The sequence below is a fragment of the Phocoena phocoena genome, chromosome 16 (genome assembly GCF_963924675.1).
Source record: "Phocoena phocoena chromosome 16, mPhoPho1.1, whole genome shotgun sequence".
Lineage (NCBI taxonomy): Eukaryota > Metazoa > Chordata > Mammalia > Artiodactyla > Phocoenidae > Phocoena > Phocoena phocoena.
Genome location: NC_089234.1, coordinates 73,787,075 through 73,812,753, shown reverse-complemented (window position 1 = coordinate 73,812,753; position 25,679 = coordinate 73,787,075). Strand labels below are relative to the sequence as shown.

Genomic DNA, 25,679 nt, shown 5'->3' with positions numbered 1-25,679 from the left:
ATGGCTCATGATATGGAAGGCCATGGGCTGATACGTGTTTCTCCAAAAGTAGAATCAGAGACTGAGAAGATTATTCAATTTATTTGTGCTTTTAAAAAAGCTTCATATTCCAGTTAATATTTTTATAAATGTCTATTTTCAGTTTTATTTCTACTAAAAGATTTGAAATAAGTGCAAAGTATAACTTTTAGAATAACATCATATCTAAAGGAAAATTTCTGTCCATACTTCCTAAGTTGACAGACTTCCTTCAAAACAATCTTCAGATATAATAAAGTCTGAATTCTGTTAAAGCCTTCACATTCAAAACATCTTTAAGACTTCATCTCAACATTGCCTTGTTCAGTAAAATGGCATTTCTTGAAATAGGCTCAACTATATTTGCTGTATTCTTCAGGTCTCTTCCCTATTATTTCCCTGACATACAGCAAGTACAACTTGTGTATGAAGTTTCCAAAAAAATACAAGATGTTGACAGTTCTCCCCGGGTGTGGTTTATCTGACTGTTAGTAATGGCCAAGTTCTGGAAGAACATTTTCCTACATACATTTGATTCACAGGATTATCTCCTACATAAGTTATTTGTTTAACAAGCCCTAACTTATAATATTTCCCCACATTTCCTATATACATTAGTAGGGTTTCTTCTACATGTATTCATTTATTAGTTGTCTTATTAATAGATATTCATTACATTCATAGTAATTTCCCCTGTGGTTACTCTTTCATTTACTTTGGAATATGACTTAGGGTAAAAAAATTTGCCACTTGACATTCATAGGGGTCATGTTCTGTGTGAACTCTCCATAGTATTTCAAGGTATGAAATGCTAGATACTAAGATTTCTCTCATTGCTAAATTTAAAAGATTCTTCCCCTGTATGTAATTTTGAATGTACTGTGAGAACTGATTTCTTAGAGGTTTTCCCACACTCAATACATTCATAGGGTTTCTACCTTATGTGTCTTCTCTGATGTACTTTGAGACCTGAGTTGCAACTGAAGGTTTTCCCACAATGATTGCATTCATAGGGTTTCTCCCCCGTGTGTGTCCTCTGATGTTTAGTGAGATCTGACTTATGATAGAAGGGCTTCCCACATTCATTACACTTATAAGGTTTTTCCCCTGTGTGTATCCTCTGATGTACAGTGAGGACTGATTTCTCAGAGAAAGATTTCCCACACTCCTTACATTCATAGGGCTTCTCCCCTGTGTGAGTTCTCTGATGTGATCTGAGGACTGAATTGCAAGTGAAGGTTTTCCCACACTGATCACAGTGAGAAGACTTCTCCCCTCTGTGTGTTCTCTTATGTACTGTATAGTCTGACTTATAGTAGAAGGTTTTCCCACATTTTTTACACACATAGCGTTTTTCCCCTGTGTGAGCTCTCTGGTGTACTGTAAGGTATGAATTTCTAGAGAAGAATTTCCCACATTCCTTACATTCATAGGGTTTCTCACCTGTGTGAGTTCTCTGGTGTTTAGTGAGATCTGACTTATTGTAAAAAGTTTTTCCACATTCATTACACTTAAAAGGTTTTTCCCCTGTGTGTATTCTCTGATGTACCGTGAGGACTGACTTCTCAGAAAATGATTTCCCACACTCATTACATTCATAGGGTTTCTCCTTTGTGTGTGTTCTCTGGTGTACTTTTAGGCCTGAATTGCGACTGAAGGTTTTCTCGCACTCATTACATTTGTAGGGTTTCCTCCCTATGTGAGTTTTCTGGTGTTTAGTGACATCTGACTTATGACAGAAGGTTTTCCCACATACCTTACATTCATATGGTTTCTCACCTGAGTGAGTTCTCTGATGTACTGTAAGGTATGAATTCCTGGAGAAAAATTTCCCACATTGACTACACTCATAGGGCTTCTCACCTGTGTGTGTTTTCTGATGTATTGTGAGAACTGAGTTGCTTATGAAGGTTTTCCCACATTGATTACATTCATAGGGTTTCTCCCCTGTGTGAATTCTCTGGTGTACTGTGAGATATGACTTATGGTAGAAGCTTTTTCTACATTCCTTACATTCATAGGGTTTCTCTCCTGTGTGAGTTCTCTGATGAATTGTGAGGTGTGAATTCCTAGAGAAGGATTTCCCACATTCATTACATTTATAGGGCTTCTCTCCAGTGTGGATTCTCTGATGTAAAGTGAGAAGTGACTTCCTAGAGAAGCATTTCCCACATTCATTACATTCATAGGGTTTCTCTCCTGTATGTAGTCTCTGATGTTTGGTGAGTTTTGATTTTTCACAGAACACTTTTTCACATTCATTACATTCATAGACATTGTCTCCTATGCCTGTTCTCTGAGTTACATTAAGAACTGACTTCTCCCAGAAAGGTTCCCTCAGGCTGTTACATTCAAATGTTCTCTCTCCTGTGTCAGGAAAGTTTGATCTGCTGAAATTATCCACTTTTTCAATATGTTCATAATCTTTCACCTTCAAATAAACTCTATGTTTCAAGAGAGAGAATTTCTCAGAGGCTTTACCATGTTCATTAAACTCATAAAGACTTTCTCTTTTTTGGGGGGTTGAATAATTACAGAATGTTTTATCACATTCCCTATGTTCACAAGGACTCTGTCCCTTGTGAGCTTGTTTATATGTGATGAAAAGTGTCTTCTCACAGAAATCTTTCCCACGTTCTTTGTAGTCAAAAGACTGCTCTACATTTTTAATTTTCTCATATGGCATGAAGTCTTCATTATGACTGAGGTACTTTCCATTTTGAATGAATTCATAAGGTATCTCTCCCACATGAGTTTTTTCATGGTTAATATGAAGGAATAATTTTCCATATGTGCTGAGATCATCAGACTTCTTTCTTAAATAGTTTTTCTCAATAATTAATTCTGAAATATATTTCAAACTCATACCACTTGTGTCACATTTACAAGGTATTTTTACAGAAGAAACTGGATATGTGCTGAAATTAAACATGTTTCCTAATACATTACCTCTCTCTATAGTCAGTGTTTTGTTGTTGATAAACGGAGCTTGCCCGAAATGTCTGTCCTGGATTTCCTGACTCTGCTCTAGTTGATTATCAACTTTGCAGACTTCTGGAAAAGAGAAAAAAAAACACTATAAGTTATTAATTTTATTACTATTATGATAAACTTACACTTACATACAAATGCCCTTTTATATGATTGGCTCAGTTTCTTGAAATAAGAGTAATCCAAGATGTTCGTGTCCCTCATCCTTTTGGCTTAGAAGAAATAAACAAAACCTGACAGAGCAGAAATGGGGGATAAAAACTTAGAATGCACCCATCTACATTTAACAATTTATAAATATGTACTTCAAGACTTAATATAGAGGTTAAAAATAAATACAAATCACAGTGAATAAAGGAAGACAGACTTTGAAAAAAGAAAGACTGATCCAGGTGTTGGAAATGCAGAGAAGCAGAGAGGCAATGATTAGTAGGTAAGAGTACCCTGGAGAAATATCAGAGGGACTGATTTGATCTTTTGAAGGATACAGATTAGACTTTACATGATATACTTAAAATACTGCAGCTAAATCTCTATGATTTACGTTGCTAGTTCAATTCTCCTCTTTTTAAAATTATTTTAATTTTCTCTTATATATTGCTAATTTATTATACTGTTAATACCAAATTAAATTTATGGAAAAGTACCAATTTGTTCCTGCTTAAGGAGACCTGTAGCCTACTTTCTTATTCATTCTCTACTCATGTGACTTACAAAGAATACAAATGTCTACCAGGAAATGTAAAATCAAAGAGACAAGGAAGACTGCCAGAGGGCCAGATCCATTTGTTTTTTTGTTTGTTTGTTTGTTTTTGTGGTACGCGGGCCTGTCACTGTTGTGGCCTCTCCCGTTGCAGAGCACAGGCTCCAGACATGCAGGCTCAGCGGCCATGGCTCACGGGCCCAGTCGCTCCACGGCATGTGGGATCTTCCTGGACCAGGGCACAAACCTGTGTCCCCTGCATCGGCAGGCGGACTCTCAAGCACTGCGCCACCAGGGAAGCCTGTTTTTAGTTTTAGTATATTCAGGTTATTCTCTAAGAGTTTTTGCAAAAGTTAACCTATCCAACCATCAAATGCTAACTTTTCCTCATCTTAAATTTTCTGTGACAAATTTAATATGTTAATATATTTTTTTGTTTTTAAACCCAGATCTCTACATTTCTGGGTTTTATTTATATTTAAAACCATGGAGGACCTGACCTAAAATATTCACTGATACATTTATTTATCCTAATAATTCTCAGCTAGACTTCATCTTGTTATCTTCCTGTTCAGTATTTGCAATATAACAATGATGACCCTGTTCAAAAACCTGTCCAGAGCCCACTGTCTCCAAGCATCATTAGACAAAATAGACTGTAGTTACCATTCTGGGGGGAAAAATACTTTTTCCAACTATATTCATATTGGGTAACCACAATATCACTCCACAAGGCCATAATAAATGTATTCTTTCTAGAAATGACAGGCTATTAATTTGCCAGAAATTGTTCAAGTTCAACCAAGACTTTCACTAAGCTGGTTTACATTCCTATTTTGGCTTTGCTTAGAACTTAAACATTAAACATCAGGGAAATGACACTGTCTCATATCTGCTTCCCAATATGTCTTTACAAACATCTCTACAATTTCAAGTTCTATTTACACTGAAATTTAAAATTTATTACATTCTGTACATCTCATTCTATCACAACACTGGACAATACTCCTTTGTAACATAAACATCCTCTATTAACTGCTGAAATTTAAAATACTCAGTTGTCTTTTTTTTTTTTTCCTTCTTTTCCCAACTATAACCCATGGTCTTACAAGTGTTTACCTCTGATTTCCTTTGAATACCTTGAGTGGATATGGAATTAATAATGGTCCTTAACAAGCAGTGTGCTTTTCAAAACACAAATCTCAAATTTTATTCAAACCTGTAATTTTTGAACAAGAATCTAAAGGTTTAAAATTCAATATGTGCATTCAGAAGTTAATTCTTTTGTAGTGTCTTCTGAATGAATCAATATAAAGGCCCTCTCACTCATCAAGAGTAACAAGTAATGATCCAGTATCCATTATAAGTTATATAACAAAATAAGATATGCTCTCTTTGGAGAAAGCATAATATACGTAAGAAAACAGCCTCATTCGATATCCATACACTATCAAGAATTAGAATCTACAGCAGATAATGTTTATCTAAACAAGTAAGAAACATTTCATAAAAGCTGGGGAACCTTGAGATTAAATTTTAAAATTTATCAAAATATTTTTACTTCAAAGGATAAAAATTAAAAATAAAGTGAATACATGTTGCAACATGTATACACATATATCATAAGCTAATGGGAAATATCAAGATTTGTTGGAAATACCTCTTTAAAATAACTGCTTATTAAATCTATAATTTTTATTATGAAAATAATGTACAAATATCTCATTAATGGGTATAATCAATATTTAAAACAAATCATTCATTTCAAAGCACTGTTAAAAAGCACAAAAATACAGAGACTTTCAAGCTTTCTCTTTTATATCAATAAATTCTAAACTGATTTTTAATGGATATAGTTTCTATTCTGTTTCATGAATGGTAAAGCCAGGATCTGAAGCACAAAGACAAAGGAAGTAGAAAACCACAAGTATTTAAATAAAAATCAGTGGATGGTCACCTTAAGGCAAGCACTGAGTATAAAAAAAAAAAACTAATTAATAAATATAGCATTCTATATAGTGGAATAACATCCCTTTTTGGATCACTAACCAAAAAGGGCTAAATTATTTAAAAACAAATATGCTAGTACTGAGTTTATACCAGCTATTAGACCAAATTCTTTGGGAGGGGCACATCAATGAATAAACCTTAATCCTGACCCCATGACCTTAGTACATAGTAGAGGAAATGTGGAAAGTGGATGCACAAATACAGCTATACTATATTGCAGAATATAATAAACACATAAAAGAGAAATGAAGGATTATGAGAGTGGGAACAGGTAGAGATTTTTTTTTTGAGGGGATCTATGAAGGCTTTTTAGAGGAAAGGGTAGAGATTTTTTTGTTGTTGCTGTTCTGGACTTACAGAGGATATAAAAATTATAAAACAGATTTTTTTAGTACTATATTTTGAAATGAATAAGAAAATCAAACAATGGCAAAATGTATAGCTCCTTCTGAATATTAATAATTTTTATCATGGTAAATGAAGCATTATATGAATCTGCTGTACAAATACTGAACTATGACCAATTTAGTCATTAATATGTAGAGGGAATAATTTCCAAATTCTAAATATGAGTTTGGGTATTTTTCATCTTATAAATATTACTTGTTTTGTGAAAATATAATTTTAAGCAGAGTGCTCTTTTTTGCTCAAAATTTATTTATGGAAATATATTATTTTTCTCCTTCGCCTCAGATGTTCGACAAAGTCAATAAATAATCTAAAAAGAAGAGTAAAAAAACAAAAAACAAGAAAAATGCTTAAAAATATTAATAATGATAATAACAAGAAGAAAGATAACAAACCATCTCCATGAGCCAGGCTCTGTTCCATGTACTTTTCACATATTAATTCATGAGAATCACTGAGTACATAGGAATCAAACATAGAGCTGTAGGGAAGGAAAGCATATATATGGGTGATACTCAGGAAGGATTAAATGGGAGTTTAGCACCCCCAGTTTTGTGCCAGCATTATTAAGGGACTTCCCTGGTGGTCCAGTGGGTAAGACTCCACGCTCCCAATGCAAGGGGCCCAGGTTTGATTCCTGGTTGGGGAACTAGATCCTGCATGCATGCCACCACTGAGTCTGCATGCCGCAACTAAGAGTCTGCATGCTGCAACTAAGAAGTCCACATGCTGCAATTATGAGCCCGCATGCCGCAACTGAAAAAAAAAGATCCTGCATGTCTCAACTAAGACTCGGCACAGCCTAAGTAAATAAATAAATAAATATTTTAAAAAACCATCATTAAAAGAGAAAAACTTAAATTTCATATACTACACATTGGGAAAAATGTAACTCAGGCTACTAACATGATAAATTAGATGCTTTGGGGGGAAAAGTATAATTTCATTTAGAAACTAGAACAAACTAAAACAATATGGTTAGTGTTTTGGGTGGTGTCAGTGGAAAATGAGAAAATAAAAATATTTTTTAAACACTTTTACAAAAGTATAACAATAATAGTGATCTAGGGACTTCCCTGGTGGTCCAGTGGTTAGGAATTCACCTTTCAGTGCATGGGACGCAGGTTCAATCCCTGGTCTGGGAACTAAGACCCCACATACCACAGGGCAACTAAGCCCACGTGCTGCAACTAGTGAGCCCGCGTGCTCTGGAACCCACACACCACAACTGGAGAAGCCCAAGCCGCAACAAAGATCCCATGCATGGCAACAAAGAGCTGGTGTGCCACAATGAAAGACCCCGCATGTTGCAATCCCGTGTGCCTCAATCCTGTGTGCTGCAACTAAGACCTGATGCACCCAAATAAATATTTTTTTAAAAACCAATAACAGTCATCTAATATCAGTAAGAAAGGATGATAGAGAGAAAAATAAAATGCTGCTATGTCAGTTTTAAGAGTAGAAGGTTCACAGAACCTAATAAATGAAGACTAGTAGGGAAGATTGTGATTTGTGAATGATGATTTTAATAGTAGTTCTTGCCACATTAGAGGAATTGGAGTATCCTGTTAGAGATGTTCTGCAGACACATAAAACACAGAATTCTGAGTGAGCAAAAGATGCTGAAGATACAAAGTTACTAAAACCTGATGTCTTAGATATAGGTTATTTTATTATTTGAAGATCCAATTTGACAATTTGGTAAATTTAGTCCTTTTATATACAATTATGGTGATTATTAAAATATGTCACGTTGTCTCCATTTTACTTGCTACTTTGTATTTATCACAGTTTTACTACTACTTTTATTGTACCTTTCTTTCTTTGTTTTAGACTGATTTTTTAAAATCTTTTCCACTTTTTTCTCTTTACAACTTTCGAGGTTATACATACCTGTTTCTCCACTTTAGGTGGCTGTCCATTAAATTCTGTCATTAATATTTAACTTAAAATCTAAGGTGATTCTATAACCGGAACCTCTTTTTCTGAATAAGAGAAGAGTCAAATGCCATTTGATCACCTCCCAACTCAATTATGCAACTATTTTTTAGTTTATCATAGTGTCTTTTTTAGCCTTACAAATTAGGTATCATAATGATTCTATCCACATGTTGTTTAGACTTAGCTATAAATTTCCTAATTTCTTATAACTTACCACTCCTCTCATCTCAAGCACTCTTCTGGGTTTCATTTTCTCTCTTCCTGTAGTATTTCTATTTTAATTTTACTAACAAAATTATACAATAAAAGATTGTTCCTATAATTTATTTCAGGACCAATCCAAATTTAATCATACACTCTGACAAAGACTCTCTCCTTGACTAAATTTTAGTTAAGCTCCTCTGAGACTTATTCTTGACTAGGTCTTGACCTTGGCCTTTCATGTCTGTCTCTACTGAGCAGTTTCAGCAAGAAACCTTGTCAGTCTAGTGACAATCTCCTCACCCTTGATATCTCCTCACCCATAAGTTCCTCATGCTCCAACCATGATTTATAAACCCTTGGCCTGCATTTAGCAAGAATTCTGTTAGGCCAGTTTAGCAAGAATATCCCTAACCTTGATGTCTCCTCTTAGTAATTTTCTATTCACTTACCCCTTCACTCTGCTTGTTGGCTACAAATCCCCAGCTGCCTTTGCTGTATTTGGAGTTGAGCTCAGTTTTATTGAAACTTTATCCCTCTATTTCAATAGTTACTGAATAAAATCTATATTGCCTTTAACTAGTATCTGGCTTTATTTCTCTTTGACAACTCTCATCCTTTAAAAAATAGCTTCCTGAGTTCATTATTCTAGATTGACAAATATTTTTTGCTTCAATTTAGATGTCTCTGGCAATGTCTCCTTCCTTAGGCGGTAACCTGATTTTCTCTCTGGCTGCTATTAAGATCCAGTGTTCTCAAGTTATACTAATAGTACTTAAGTATATATTACTTTTTATTTATCCTGCTTGGTGTGCATTTTGTGTCCACATATGTGGCCTTACTGAAGGATTTCTGGAAAATTCTAAGCTATTATTGCTTCAAATATTGCTTCTCCATTCTTCTTTCTGCTTCTTGTGATCCAATGATTCACGTTATATCTGTCTTCTCATCCCTATCCTATACATCTTTGAACGTACTGACCTATTTTCCTTCTCCTGTCACCCTATACTTGGACTGTGTCATTTATTTAGTGGTATTTTCTAGTAAAGTCTCTTCAGCTGCATCTAATCTGGTACTTAATCCATTTTTTAGAATTTCAACAACTTATTTTTAGTTCTAAAAATTCTAATGGGTTATTCAACAATCTGCCTAGCCATTTAGACATTCTTTCTTCCTTACTGATTTTATTTCATCTTTTATTTCTTTGAATGGATGCTTTACACTTAACTATCTAAAAAAGCCATTATCTTAATTAACAGGTGTTGGAAAATATATTTTGTTATTTCTGCTTAATCTCACGAACAATATATTTCTTTAAGTTTTTTTTTAAGCTCATATTTAATAAGTGAGAATCCTAATGTCCTGTATTGAGGGTGCTTTTCCTTAAGAGAGAACTCATTTTCTTTTGCTTAAAGCAAGCTACCAATCTGAGATGAATTTAGCCAACAATCTGGATCCCCTATTATGGGAGTATAGGGGGACAGGAGTAGAAGATAAATACTCTATACCCAGAGAAGGAGCAGAGAACCCATCTTGGGCCCAAAATCCGTAATTGATACAAAAGTAGAAGTCTCTTACCACTGAAGACCATTGAAGAAAATGGAGGTACGCTGAGGAAACCCCACTACTGAGGCCCAGGCTCACACCTAAAACTGAAGCTGGATCAGAACAACAAAGAACACCCTTGCCCCCACCAGAAGTACAGCATGAAGTAACAAGTAGTAGCAGCTCACTGCTGGAGGAAGAGCAAGAGCAGAAAGATAAACTTCTGTAATACAGCTTTGGGAGGACAGCTAAAAGCTGAAAATGGAGCACAAATACTGAGAAAATTCTCCTGACGTGAAAGATCCAAGAACCACGGAATAATATCAAACACAGCCACATATAAGTAACTGGAGTCGCAGAAAAAAAAGGTAGAAAAGATGAAAGACATCAAACCATGTATTTGAGAAGCTGAGAAAACAACAAAAAAGAAAAATACAGACAAAACAAAGCTAAACCTAGAAACATCAGAGCCAAACAGTTGAAAACCAAAGATAAAAAAAGTCTTGAGGCTTCCCTGGTGGCGTGGTGGTTGGGAGTCTGCCTGCCGATGCAGGGGACACAGGTTCATGCCCCGGTCTGGGAGGATCCTGCATGCCATGGAGCAGCTGGGACCGTGAGCCATGGCTGCTGAGCCTGCGTGTCCGGAGCCTGTGCTCCACAACGGGAGAGGCCATAGCAGTGAGAGGCCTGCGTACCGCAAAAAAAAAAGTCTTGGAGGCAGCTAGAAAAACCAGAACATTAAATACAGAAGAACAAAGGAGGAAGTAAGAGTGTAAGCCAGAAGACAGTGGATCAGCTCTTTAAAGTAAGGACAGAAAAAAAAGTGCCAATCCAGAAATCTGCACTCAGAGAAATTCTATGCTTCACAAATGAAGATTAAATAAAGGCCTTTTTAGGCAAATAAAAGCTGAGAAAATTAACTGCCAACAGGGATTCCCTGGTGGCGCAGTGGTTAAGAATCTGCCTGCCAATGCAGGGGACAGGGGTTCGAACACGGGTCCCACGTGCCCCAGAGCAACTAAGCCCGTGTGCCACAACTACTGAGGCTGCACTCCAGAGCCCATGAGCCACAACTACTGAGCCTGCATGTCACCACTGCTGAAGCCCACGTGCCTAGAGCCCATGCTCCGCAACAAGAGAAGCCACCACAGTGAGAAGCCTGCACTGTGAAGAGTAGCCCCCACTTGCCGCAACTAGAGAAAGCCCGCACGCAGCAATGAAGACCCAACACAGACAAAAATAAAATAAATAAATTTACAAAAAATAACGAACTGCCAACAGACCTGTGTTACACGTAGTACTAAAGGAAGTACTGGAGAGAGTAAGATAAACAAAGAAATAAGAGTGCTGAACATGGTTTTTAAAAAGGTAAATAAAAGACTTTTTAATCACTTTCAAAGATGATTGACTGTCTCAAGCAAAAATATTAATTATACATTGTGGGGTTTCTAAGTAAAAATGTATGGCTACCACATCACATAAAGTGGGAGGTGACAGGAGTATATTGTTATAAGACTGTAAGACCACATGTAGAATAGTATACATAGACTGTGATAAACTGAAGATGTATACAGTGTACCACAAGGCAACCACTTAAAAGATAAATTAAGACAGAGGTATTACTAATAAGTAAATAGTAGAGATAAAACAAACAAAAAACTCAATCTAAAAGAGATTTTTTTTTTTTCCTGCACCAGGCGGCTCACGGAATCTTAGCTCCCTGACCAGGGATCAAACCTGGACCCTCAGCAGTGAAAGTGCAGAATCCTAACCACTGGACTGCCAAGGAATTCCCCAAAAGAGATTTTAAAAAGGAAAAAAGGGGGAGAAAAGGATAGATGAGACAAATAGGAAACAACCGTGAAATAAATTTGAATCCAAACATACAAAAATTATGTTAAATTTAAGTGGTCAAAATACTCCAATTAAAAAGTAGAGGTTTTCACATTAGATAAAAAAGACCCAAACATATGCTATCTGTATGAAATCCACTTTAAATATAAAAGAATGGGAAAAGGTATACCATGGAAACATTAACTAAAAGAAAGCTGGAGTAACTATAATAATATCAAAGAAAACTTTAAAACAGAGAGTTCTCTCTGAGTTCTCTCAGAGTTCTCTCAGAGAGACATTACATAATCATAAAAGGATCAATCCATCAAGAGGACATAAAGATCCTAATGTGTATGCATCTAATAATTCTTCAAAATTCATAAAGCAGAAATCAATAGAACTGAAAAGGAGAAATAAACAAATGCAAAATTATAGCTAGAGACTTCAATACTGCTCTCTCAATGTGTCACAGACAGAGCTTTTGTTATACCCCAATCCCATTTTCCCATTGCCATGTGATTTTTAATATACTATTTTGCATAAAACAATGATTTTTAAGGAATGCACACATCCTGTTTTAACAGAATTCACTGTATTACTATATTCCTTTCCATGTTTTTAGCCTCCCCTTATCAAGAGATATAGCCTTTCTGTGTTGCTCAGATTTGTAACTGTTAAGGTCTGCACATCCTAACTAATTGTTATCAAGTAAGTTTTTGCTTTAAATTCTGTGTTCTAGGATCATCCACTAAGATAACATGTATGTTTATTTCCCCACATATAGGCGTCTGTGAGGGTTTTTTTTCCACAGATGGCAAGTCTCTCTTTTCTTACTTGTCAGAGAAACAATAGTGCTACTGAAAAACATGGCTTATGTGTCTGTTTCCACATGTAGCCTTAGTATGTCTGATTTGCAGAACCAAATTGTATCCAAAAAGGCTCCAGCTATCCTGTGCCCAACATTGTAGTTAATCTAAACATTTAGGTTTCACACCTCAGAGCGTTTACTTTGTCCCTGATAAGTACTTTGTCAATTCCTTTTAGTGTCAGAAATGCTTTTGTTTTTTATCCATCTGTTGATACATACACTCCTGCTTGATTTTTTCAGTGATTTTGCAGCTTCTATATTTGTACTGATGTGGGACTTTAGATGTTCTCTAGTGTTATTAAATGGAGTTTATATTGCTCACTTACTTTAATGTTTCTGGATGATTTGCAGGCAGGGATAGAGACAATGCTGACTTCACACATCCTTCTTTGAAGAAGTTCACTCTGTCCTTTAAACACTGTCTTCTTTTGGCTACAGGACACCACATTCTGTTTCCCCCTAATCTCCAAACTGCTGCTTCTCTTTTTTCTGCTGAGTCATCTCATTCTCATGGCTTCTGAAAGGTAGTGTCCCAGGGTACAACCTTCAGGCCTCTCAAATCTGTGCATTCCTTCTCCTAAGGAGAGACGTTATCTAATCCCTTAGCTTTAAATACTGCATTTTAAAACTTTAAATATTGCCATGGCTGATAATTTCCAAATAAATATCTCTAACCTGGACTCTCCCCTAATCTACCTCTGCTTATATACATACCCATATGTTTATTCACAAGTAAACTTGGATATTTTATAATCACCTGAAATTTGGTATATGCAATTTAAACTCCTAATAACTCCTCCCAAGTTGTTTCTCTCCAATTTTCCCAATCTTGGCAATTGGTGCCCATTCATCCAATTTTTCTGGATGAAATCCCTGGAGTCTTTCTTGACTCGTCTCTTCCTCTCACATTCCTTGCCCAATTCAAGAGCAAATCTTATAGGTCCCACCTTCAAACTAAATCCAGAAGTCAATCACTTTTATTCTTCCTCACTACTTCCAACCAAGGGTAAGCTACCATCACATTTACAGAGATTAAAATACTATTCTGACTGATGTTCCTGCTTTCAGCCCTCTGCCCTCAATAGTATTTTCTTTGCTCAGCAGCCAGAGAAATCAATTTAAAAAAACATATCAGCATATGTTGCTTACTGGGTTAAATTATACCAATGGCTTCTCATCTCACTCAGAATAAAATCAAAGTCCTTATCGTGGTCCAAATGGCACCACATAATTTCAGCTCCCATTACCTCTACAATGCCAACTCTTTCTACCCTTCACTCACTCATTTCCCCCAATCCACAGTCATATTTATGTGTCCTCAAAAACACCAAGTATATCCCTGCCTTGGTGGACTGACATTTGATGTCACCTCTGCCACCAAGACTCCCCATGATTCTCATCCTCATTTTATTCAAGTTGATAATATTAGAAAGGCCTTTTTGACCTCCTTTCTAAAATAAAATACTCCATCATTCTTAACCTTCTCTAATTTCCTAGCTATTTACTGGCACATTTAAGTGTATATATGTGTAATTGTTTGTTTCTTATCCTTCTCTCCCTATCAGAATGCAAGCTCCATGAGATCAGGGGCAAAATTTAGTTCACTGATATATTTCCAACACCTAAACAGAGTAATGAACGTAGGTACTCAATATCTGTTGAATGAAAAAATGGGGGCGGGGCGGGGGAGTCAAGATGGCATACTAGGAGGATGTGGAATTCACGTCTCCTCACAACTAGAGCACCTACCAGGCACCAGTGGGGGACCGCAGACACCTAAGGGGCCGGAAGTAACCCCCAGTGACTGGGTAGGACATGGGGCTTGGGAAGAGTAAAGCGGGAGGAGAAGTGGAGGCGGCAGAAAACTGGCGCTCCTGAGGGGTGGCTGGGGGAGGGGAAGTGATACCACGCGGGAAGGGGAAATTTGGGGAACCAATGGGAGGGCAGAGGATCAAAAGGGAGCGTGGCCAGGTTTCCCCTGCCCACTTGGACCCCCAGGAATCTGCTGAGATCCCGGGCCTGATCCTCTGCACACCCAGGCCTCCTCCAGCTGCCCCGATCCTGAGGGAGTGGGTGGGGGGAAAAGGGGAGCAAAAGTAAAGGCTGGACCTCTGGGACCGGCACCCTGAAGGGTGGCTGGGGGAGGGAAGGAGTTCCTACACCCAGTAGAACCCACTCACGCTTAGCGGTCCAGTGGCTACGGGGAAGATGGTGGGGGAGGGGCATGAAGGAACGGAGGGGAATGGGGCCAGCGTTTTCCCTGCCCACTTAGGCACGCGGGAGCCTCTTGGGCTCCAGGGACTAATCCTCTGCCCTCGGAGCCTCCCTCCTGCCGTGCAGAGCCCAAGCCTTGCCCCTGCACCCCCACCCGGTGCCCCACCTCTGCACTCGGAGACCCCCTCTGAGACCCCCTCCAACGGGCTGGGTCTAAACCCCACCGAGGCACCCTCACTCAGGGCCCTGCCTCCAAGCTCTGGAACTCTACATTCCAGAGGCCCTCCTTTCCACCTGCTGCCTCTCCCCTTCTAAGCAGGTCCGAAGCAGAGGCCCCACCCCACACTCAAACGTCACCCCATCTATGCCCCACCCCACACTTGAATGTCACCCCGCCAAGGCCCTACCCCATACTCAAACGTCACTCCCCCACCTGCCTAGGTCCTGCCCCACCCAAAATCCCGCCCCTGCCTAAGTTACAACCCCTGCCTAAACTCTGCCCCCAGAGTCGAGGCTTTTTTTTTTCTTTTCTTTTTTCCTCTTTTAGACTGGGGTTCTGTTTTACCTTGTTGATTCTTTTATATTTTTATTTTTCCTAATAAGTCTTTTATTTTTCTAATTTTATTTTATTTTTTATACTTTGTTAGTGATCTCTCCTTTAGGCTTGTTCCCCACCCCACCCCCCTTTTTTTTTCTGTTGTGGTTTTATTTTACCTTGCTGCAGTTGTTTCAATTACAGTTTTAGTTTTCCTAATATATTTTTTACCTTTTTAATTTTATTTTGTTTTTTATTCTTTGATATTATACTGTTCCTTTTTTTCTTTCTTTCTTTCTTTTTTAACCACGCCACAAAGCTTGCGGGATCTTGGTTCCCAGTCCAGAGGTTGGGCCCGAGCTCCTGTGGTGGGAGCTCTGAGTCCAAACTGCTGGACTAACAGCGAACGTCAGACCCCAGGGAATATCAATCAGAGTGAGGCCTCCCGGAGGTCTTCAGCTCAGCACCAAAACCAAGCTCTATCCAACTGCCTGCAAATTCCATTGCTGGGCATCTCAGGCCAAACAACCAGTAAGACAGGAATACAGTGCCACCCATCAAAAAAAAAAAAGAAAAATGAAACAACAAAAAAATGTGCTACAGACGAAGGAGCAAGGTAAAAACCTACAAGACCAAATAAATGAAGATGAAATAGGCAACCTACCTGAAAAAGAATTCAGAGTAATGATAGTAAATATGATGCAGAATCTCAGAAACAGAATGGAGAAAATGCAAGAAACATTTCACAGGATCTAGAAGAACTAAAGAGCAAATAAACAGTAATGAACAACACAATTACTGAAGTTAAAAATACTCTAGAAGGAATCAATAACAGAATACCTGAGGCAGAAGAATGGATAAGTGAGCTGTAAGATAAAATGGTGGAAATAACTCCCAGGGAGCAGAATAAAGAAAAAAGAATGAAAAGAATTGAGGACAGTCTCAGAGATGTCTGGGACAACACTAAACGCACCAACATTCGAATTTTACGGGTCCCAGAAAAAGAAGAGAAAAAGAAACGGTCTGAGAAAATATTTGAAGAGATTATAGTCGAAAACTTCCTTAACATGGAAAAGGAAATAGTCCATCAAGTCCAGGAAGTACAGAGAGTCCCATACAGGATAAACCCAAAGAGAAACACGCTGAGACACACATTAATCAAACTATCAAAAATTAAATACAAAAAAAAGTATTAAAGCAGCAAGTGAAAAGCAACAAATAACATACAAGAGAATCTCAATAAGGTTAACAGCTGATTTTTCAGCAGAAACTCTGCAAGCCAGAATGGAGTGGCAGAACATATTTAAAGTGATGAAAGAGAAAAACCAACAACCAAGATTACTTTACCCAGCAGGGATCTCATTCAGATTCGATGGAGAAATTAAAACCTTTACAGATGAGCAAACGTTAAGAGAATACAGCACCACAAAACCAGCTTTACAACAAATGCTAAAGAAAATTCTCTAGGCAGGAAACACAAGAGAAGGAAAAGACCTACAATAACAAACCCAAAACAATTAAGAAAATGGTAATAGCAACATGCATATAGAAAATTACCTTAAATATAAATGGATTAAATGCTCCAACCAAAAGACACAGCTGGCTGAATGAATACAAAAACAAGACCGGTATATATGCTGTCTACAAGAGACCCATTTCAGACCTATGGACATATACAGACTGAAAATGAGGGGATGGAAAGAGACATTCCATGTAAATGGAAATCAAAAGAAAGCTGGAGTAGCAATTATCATATCAGACAAAATAGACTTTAAAATAAAGACAATTACAAGAGACAAGGATACTACATAATGATCAAGGGATCAATCCAAGAAGAAGATATAACAATTGTAAATATTTATGCACCCAACATAGGAGCACCTCAATACATAAGGCAAATGCTAACAGCCATAAAAGGGGAAATCGACAGTAACACAATAATACTAGGGGACTTTAACACCCCACTTTCACCAATGGACAGATCATCTAAAACGAAAATAAATAAGGAAACACAAGCTTTAAATGACACATTAAAAGATGGACTTAATTGATACTCATAGGACATTCCATCAAAAAACAACAGAATAAAACAACAGACTGCTTCTTCTCAAGCACTCATGGAATATTCTCCAGGATACACCATATCTTGGGTCACAAATCAAGCCTTGGTAAATTTAAGAAAATTGAAATCATATCAAGTATCTTTTCTGACCACAATGCTATGAGACTAAATATCAATTACAGGAAAAAAACTGTAAAAAATACAAACATGTGGGGTTCCAAGGTGGTGCAGTGGTTAAGAATCTGCCTAACAATGCAGGGGACACGGGTTCGAGCCCTGGTCCAGGAAGATCCCACAGGCCATGGAAAACCTAAGCCCATGCACCACAACTACTGAGCTGGTGCTCTACAGCCCGCAAGCCAAAACTACTGAAGCCCGTGCGCCTAGAGCCTGTGCTCTGCAGCAAGAGAAGCCACCGCAATGAGAAGCCTGTGAACCGCAGCGAAGAGTAGCTCCTTCTAACCGCAACAACAGAAAGCCCACGCAGCAACGAAGACCCAATGCAGCCAAAAATAAATAAATAGATTAATTAATTTAAAAATACAAACACATGGAAGCTAAACAATATGCTACTAAATAACCAAGAGATCACTGGAGAAATCAAAGAGGAAATCAAAAAATACCTAAAAACAAATGACAATGAAAACACGACGACCAAAAACCTATGGGATGCAGCAAAAGCAGTTCTATGAGGGAAGTTTATAGCAATACAATCCTACCCCAAGAAAAAAGAAAAATCTCAAATAAACAACCTAACCTTACATCTAAAGCAATTAGAGAAAGAAGAAGAAAAAACCCCCAAAGTTAGCAGAAGGAAAGTAATCATAAAGATCAGACCAGAAATAAATGAAAAAGAAATGAAGGAAACGATAGCAAAGATAAATAAAACTAAAAGTGGTTCTTTAAGATAAACAAAATTGATAAACCATTAGCCAGACTTATCAAGAAAAAAAGGGAGAAGACTCAAATCAACAGAATTAGAAATGAAAAAGGAGAAGTAACCACTGACACTGCAGATATACAAAGGATCATGAGACATTAGTACAAGCAACTATATGCTAATAAAATGGACAACCCGGAAGAAATGGACAAATTCTTAGAAAAGCACAACCTTCTGAGACTGAACCAGGAAGAAATAGAAAATATAAGCCAATCACAAGCACTGAAATTGCAACTTTTATTAAAAATCTTCCAACAAACAAAAGCCCAGGCCCAGATGGCTTCACAGGAGAATTCTATCAAATATTTAGAGAAGAGTTAACACCTATCCTTCTAAAACTCTTCCAAAATATAGCAGAGGGAGGAACACTCCCAAACTCATTCTACGAGGCCACCATCATCCTGATAGCAAAACCAGACAAGGATGTAACAAAAAAAGAAAACTACAGGCCAATATCACTGATGAACATAGATGCAAAAATCCTCAACAAAATACTAGCAAACAAATCCAACAGCACATTAAAAGGATCATACACCATGATCACGTGGGGTTTATCCCACGAATGCAAGGATTTTTCAATATACGCAAATCAATCAATGTGATACACCATATTAACAAACGTAAGGATAAAAACCATATGATCATCTCAATAGATGCAGAAAAAGCTTTTGACAAAATTCAACACTCACTTATGATAAAAACCCTCCAGAAAGTAGGCATAGAGGGAACCTACCTCAACATAATAAAGGCCATATATGACAAACCCACAGCCAACATCATCCACAATGGTGAAAAACTGAAAACATTTCCGCTAAGATCAGGAACAAGACAAGGTTGCCCACTCTCACCACTATTATTCAACATAGTTTTGGAAGTTATAGCCACAGCAATCAGAGAAGAAAAAGAAATAAAAGGAACCCAAATCGGAAAAGAAGTAAAACTGTCACTGTTTGCAGATGACATGATACTATACATAAAGAACCCTAAAGATGCTACCAGAAAACTACCAGAGCTAATCAATGAATTGGGTAAAGTAGTAGGATACAAAATTAATGCACAGAAATCTCTTGCATTCCTATACACTAATGATGAAAAATCTGAAAGTGAAATTAAGGAAACACTCCCATTTACCATTGCAACAAAAAGAATAAAATATCTAGGAATAAACCTACCTAAGGAGACAGAAGACCTATATGCAGAAAACTGTAAGATACTGATAAAAGAAATTAAAGATGATACAAACAGATGGACAGATATACTATGTTCTTGGATTGGAAGAATCAATATTGTGAAAATGACTATACTACCCAAAGCAATCTACAGATTCAATGCAATCCCTATCAAACTACCACTGGCATTTTTCACAGAACTAGAACAAAAATTTTCGCAATTTGTATGGAAACAGAAAATATCCCGAGTAGCCAAAACAATCTTGAGAAGAAAAATGGAGCTGGAAGAATCAGACTCCTGGACTTCAGACTACACTACAAAGTTACACTAATCAATACAGTATCATACTGGCACAAAAACAGAAATATAGATCAGTGGAACAGGATAGAAAGCCCAGAGATAAAACATGCACATATGGTCACCTTATCTTTGATAAAAGGCCAGAGTGTAAAATGGAGAAAAGACAGCCTCTTCAATAAGTGGTGCTGGGAAAAATGGACAGCTACAGGTAAAAGAATGAAATTAGAACACTTCCTAACACTATACACAAAAATACACTCAAAATGGATTAAAGACCTAAATGTAAGGCCAGACACTATAAAACTCTTAGAGGAAAACATAGGAAGAACACTCTATGACATAAATCACAGCAAGATCCTTTTTGTCCCCCCTCCTAGAGAAATGGAAATAAAAACAAAAATAAACAAATGGGACCTAATGAAACTTAAAAGCTTTGGCAGAGCAAAGGAAACCATAACCAAGACCAAAAGACAACCCTCAGAATGGGAGAAAATATTTGCAAATGAAGCAACTGACAAAGGATTAATCTCCAAAATATACAATCAGCTCATGCAGCTCAGTATCAAAAAAACAAACAACCTAATCCAAAAATGGGCAGAAGACCTAAATAGACATTTCTCCAAAGAAGATATACAGATTGCCAACAAACACATGAAAATGTGCTCAACATCATTAATCATTAGAGAAATGCAAATCAAAACTACAATGAGGTATCACCTCACCCCAGTCAGAATGGCAATCATCAAAAAATCTACAAACAATCAATGCTGGAGAGGGTGTGGAGAAAAGGGGACACTCTTGCCTTGTTGGTGGGAATGTAAATTGGTACAGCCACTATGGAGAACAGTATGGAGGCTCCTTAAAAAAATAAAACTACCATATGACCCAGCAATCCCACTGCTGGGCATATACCCCGAGAAAACCATAATTCAAAAAGAGTCATGTACCACAATGTTCACTGCAGCTCTATTTACTATAGCCAGGACATTGAAGCAACCTAAATGCCCATCGACAGACGAATGGATAAAGAAGATGTGGTACATATATACAATGGAGTATTACTCAGCCATAAAAAAGAAGCAAAATTGAGTTATTTGTACTAAGGTGGATGGACCTACAGTCTGTCATACAGAGTGAAGTAACTCAGAAAGAGAAACATAAATACCATGTACTAACACATATATATGGAATCTAAAAGAAAAAAAAAAAGGTTCTGATGAACCTAGGGGCAGGACAGGAATAAAGACACAGCTGTAGAGGATGGACTTGAGGACACTGGGAGGGTGAAGGGTAAGATGGGATGAAGCAAGAGAGTAGCATTGACATATATACACTATCAAATGTAAAATAGATAGCTAGTGGGAAGCAGTTGCATCGCACAGGGAGATCAGCTTGGTGCTTTGCAACCACCTAGAGGGATGGGATAAGGAAGGTGGGAGGGAGATGCAAGAGGGTGGGAATATGGGGATATACATATGCATAAAGCTGATTAACTTTGTCACACAGCAGAAACTAACACAACACTGTAAAGCAATTATACTCCAATAAAGATGTTAAAAGAAAAAATGAACACATGAGCAATACTTAAGATTAATAAGAATTCATACCTATCACCAGGTGTCCTTCTGTTTAATACAGCCTAACTCACCTGGGGAGCTCTGGCTTGGGGACTCTTCCTCTAATACCCATGGTTGCTCTCCTTGTTCCAACCTGAAGATCAGTTCTGGTTTAGGGATGCAATACCCTGTGAATGGGAAATGACATGGGAATTGCGCTAGGCTCATGGGCTTTATGGCTCCTGAAGAAAACAGAAAATGAAGCTTCAGGGACCAATTTCAATCTATTATTGGGATAAGAAAAATTCTTTATGGTGTTTCAGCAGTCCTTCTTCTTATCACCCTGGATCTCAAGCCTAAGTATCTTCAAACTCAAAAAATTTCCACAGGTGTCAGCAACCAAGACAGGACATGCATACTAGGAATCGACATGGAAAACAATCCCTACCCACTGAGACGAGGTGACTATAGTTCTCCAGCATCACATCCCTGTACAGTGTCCTCTGAGCAGGGTCCAGCTGCTGCCACTCCTCCTGGGTGAAGTCCAAAGTCACATCCTCAAATGATAAGGATTCCTGAAATAGCACATTTGTGCTCAAATTTAAGTAATCAGAATTGAAAGACATGGAGAAGCTACATGAGAATGGCTATACTGTTCACTATTCAGAGTCAATCAGAATACGTTTTTGGATGTCTACTTCTGCACTGTACTTGGTTGGAGAGGGAGAAATCCTAACAGATATTCCCTACTAATTCCCTCCAGTTATTAATATGTTATTGATGCTTGCATGCCATAAAAACTATCCTATTTTGGGGGAATCTGAAGACAAAGCAATGTTACTGTTATCAAGAAGCATATAATCTGAAAAACAGACAAATATACAAGCATATAACTACAATAAGATGTTACTATTGTGAAAAGATGAGCAAAGTTGATTGCGGTTTCAAAGGGGACAAAAGTTCTATTCCTGCTATTAGGGTGGGTTTCACTGAGGAGGTAAAATTCTGAGTGGTTAAACAACATTAGAGTAACATTCATGAACCTGGGGCAACAGCATAACCATGGATACCTCTAAGAATAGTAGTTAAAGGAAAAGCAATTAGCACATAAGAGAGTACCATTTGGGACTATGATAAGATAAAGAGCTATGGAGTTATTCAGGGAGTGAGTTATTGAATACTTTTGGATATAACTCCTGTAGAATAGGGGTGTCCAAAATATCTGCTTACTCTTCCTTCTGGGAAACTTATTTATTTATAAATTGTAAACTTATATTGTCAATCTATATATAAAATTTCATTCTTATTTTTTTAGATTAAAAAAATGTAGGTAGGCATCTGAGTATTTTCTTCCCATAACTGAACAGTCTCATACAATCGTCACTAAGAGTAGATTCTATCTCAAGAAACCCCTTTCTTTGCTCATCTAGAAGGAGCAACTCCTCAACCGTTAAAGTTTTATCAAGAGATTGGAGTAATTCAGTAATATCTTCAGGCTCCACTTCTAGTTGTAGTTCTCTTGCTATTTCTACCATACCTGCAATTACTTCCTCCACTGAAGTCTCAAACTCCTCCAAGTCATCCATGATGGCTGAAATCAGCTTCTTCAAAATGCCTGTTAATGTTGATACGTAGACCTCTTCCGATGAATCACAAACATTCCTAATGGCTTCTAGAATGGTGAATCCTTTCCAGGTTTTTACTTTGCCAGATCCATCAGAGAAATCACTGTCTATGACAGCTATAGTGTTATGAAATGTATTTTTTAAATAACAAGACTTGAACATCAAAATCACTCCTTGACCCATGGGCTGCAGACGCTGTGTTATCAGGCATGAAAACATTATTAATCTCATTGTACCTCTCCATCAGAGCTCTTGGGTGACCAGGTGCACTGTCAATGAACAGTAGTATTCTGAAAGGAATCTTTTTTTCTGAGCAGTAAGTCTCAATACTAGGCTTAGAATATTCATCAAACCATGTTATAAACTGATGTGCTGTCATCCGGGCTCTGTTGTTCCATTTATAGAGCACAGGCAGAGCAGATTTAGCATAATTCTTAAGGGTCCTAGGACTTTGCAAATGGTAAATGAGCATCGGCTTCAACTTAAAGTCAACAGCTGCATTAGCCCCTAACAAGAGAATCAGCCTGTCCTTTGAAGCCAGGCATTGACTTCTCCTCTCTAGCCATGCAAGTCCTAGATGGTATGTTCTTCCAATTTAAGGCTGTTTTGTCTACATTGAAAATCTGTTGTTTAGTGTAGCCACCTTCACTAATTATCTTAGCTAGATCTTCTAGATAACTTGCTATAGTTTCTACATCAGCACTTGCTGCTTCACCTTGCACTTTGATATTATGGAGACGTCTTCTTTCCTTAAACCTCATGAACCAGCCTCTGCTAGCTTCAGATGTTTCTTCTGCAGCTTTCCTCACCTCTCTCAGCCTTACATGGAATTGAAGAAAAGAGAATTAGGTCCTTGCTCTGGATTAGGCTTTGGTTAAGGAAATGTTGTAGCTGCTTTCATCTTCTATCCAGACCACTAAAACTTTCTCCATATCAGCAATAAGGCTGTTTCACTTTCTTATCATTTGTGTGTTTACTGGAGTAGCACTTTTAATTTCCTTCAAGAACTTTTCCTTTGCATTCACAACTTGACTAACAGTTTGGTGCAAGAGGCCTAGCTTTTGGTCTATCTAGGCTTTCGGCATGCTTTCCTCACTAAGTTTAATCTAGCTTTTGATTTAAAGTGAGAGATGTGCGATTCTTCCTTTCACTTGAACACTTAAAGGCCATTGTAGAGTTATTAGTTTGCCTAATTTCAATACTGTTGTGTCTCAGGGAATACAGAGGCCCAAGGAGAGGGAAAGAGACTGGGGAACAGCTGGTTGGTGGAGCAGTCGAAACAGATACATTTAAGTTCACTATCTTATATGGGTGTGGTTTGTGGTGCCCCAAAACAATTACAATAGTAACATCAAAGATCACTGATCACAGATCACCATAACAAATATAATAATAATGAAAAAGTTTGAAATATTGTGAAAATTACCAAAATATGACCACAGACAAGAAGTGAGCAAATGCTTTTGGAACAATGTGCCAAAAGACTCGATGCAGATTTACCACAAACCTTCAATTTGTAAAAAAAATACAGTATCTGTGAAGTGCAGTAAAGCAAAGCACAATAAAACAAGGTACACCTGTATTATACATGACAATGAAAAATGGAAATGGCAAGCGTCTCTCAGTAAAGAAATGGAAAACTAAAATGTGGTATGGTCTCATAATAAAATATTATATGACATTAAAAATTTGGACCAATCTTAAGTACAATATTAAAATTTTTAAATCGGAGGTACAGTAACCTACATATCAAATGAGATAACTGACATAATTCTAAGAAGCATATAAAACAAAATATATATTCTTCCATGATACATACATTTCTGTCTAGTTACACAAATAGAATGAGAAATTAATGTATAAACATGTATATGAACAGTGAGTCAAGGATGAAAACCCAGATGTGGGAGGCTGAATAATGGCCTAAGGATATTCATGTCCTAATCCTGGAACATGTGAATATTACTGTATACGGCAAGAGGGCCTTTGTAGATGTGATTAGCTAAGAATCCTGAAAAGAGAGCATCCTGGATTATCCAGGTGGATGCTAAGGATAATCAAAAGTGTCCTAATAAATAAGAAGGAGCCAGAAAGAGATGTGACTACAGAAGAGGAGAAGGCAATATAAAGAGTTAACTGAGACTGATGTGATATGCCTTGAAAATGGAGGAAGGTACCATAACAGCTGAAAAAAGCAAGGAAACAGATTCTCCCACCAGAGCCCAGAAGGTACAAGTCCTGTCATCACCTTGTAAGATTAATTTGGACTTCCCTCTAACTTTGTATTGGTTTAAACCATTAAATCTGTGGCAATTTGTTACAGCTGTAACAGGAAACTAATATACAGGGATACATTAATTGCCAGGAGTCAAAGTCCTTAATTGTTCTGAAGGAGACATCACTAGAGGGGTAGAAGGAGGGCTGTATGAAGTTATAGGAGCTGCTAGTAGAGGCTGTGCAGAAGAGCAGGCAGTGAGGTCAAATGATGCAGAGAGGTCAAGTAACTCCAAAACTGCAACATATCATTGGTAACAGACTCTGACCAGGGAAAACAGCAGAGCACAGAACTCTCAGGGCCACATCCCTCCAAAGGAACACATAAAAACCTGGCAAAAACTATCAGAATCAACTTTAGTAGAACTCTGGAAAATAGACAAAGGTTACAACAATCAAGAGAATGATTAATCAAGAAAAATGCAACTGAAACCTGGTAGGAGGGATCTTGTGTTGTTTTAACTTACCCTTGCTTCATCTCACCC

The 25,679-nt window shown here is 37.6% G+C and overlaps 1 protein-coding gene across 1 annotated transcript; it reads right to left on the bottom strand.

The window, feature by feature from the left end:
* Nucleotides 1-952: 952 nt before the first annotated feature.
* Nucleotides 953-21,777, bottom strand: LOC136136505 (zinc finger protein 33B-like). The gene is made up of 4 exons (XM_065894698.1): nucleotides 21,744-21,777; nucleotides 21,388-21,483; nucleotides 2,450-3,072; nucleotides 953-2,380 (listed from the first exon to the last, which is right to left on the bottom strand). Exons 1-4 carry the CDS (start codon nucleotides 21,775-21,777, stop codon nucleotides 953-955), a joined length of 2,181 nt encoding a protein of 726 aa, XP_065750770.1.
* Between the last annotated feature and the right edge of the window lie 3,902 nt (nucleotides 21,778-25,679).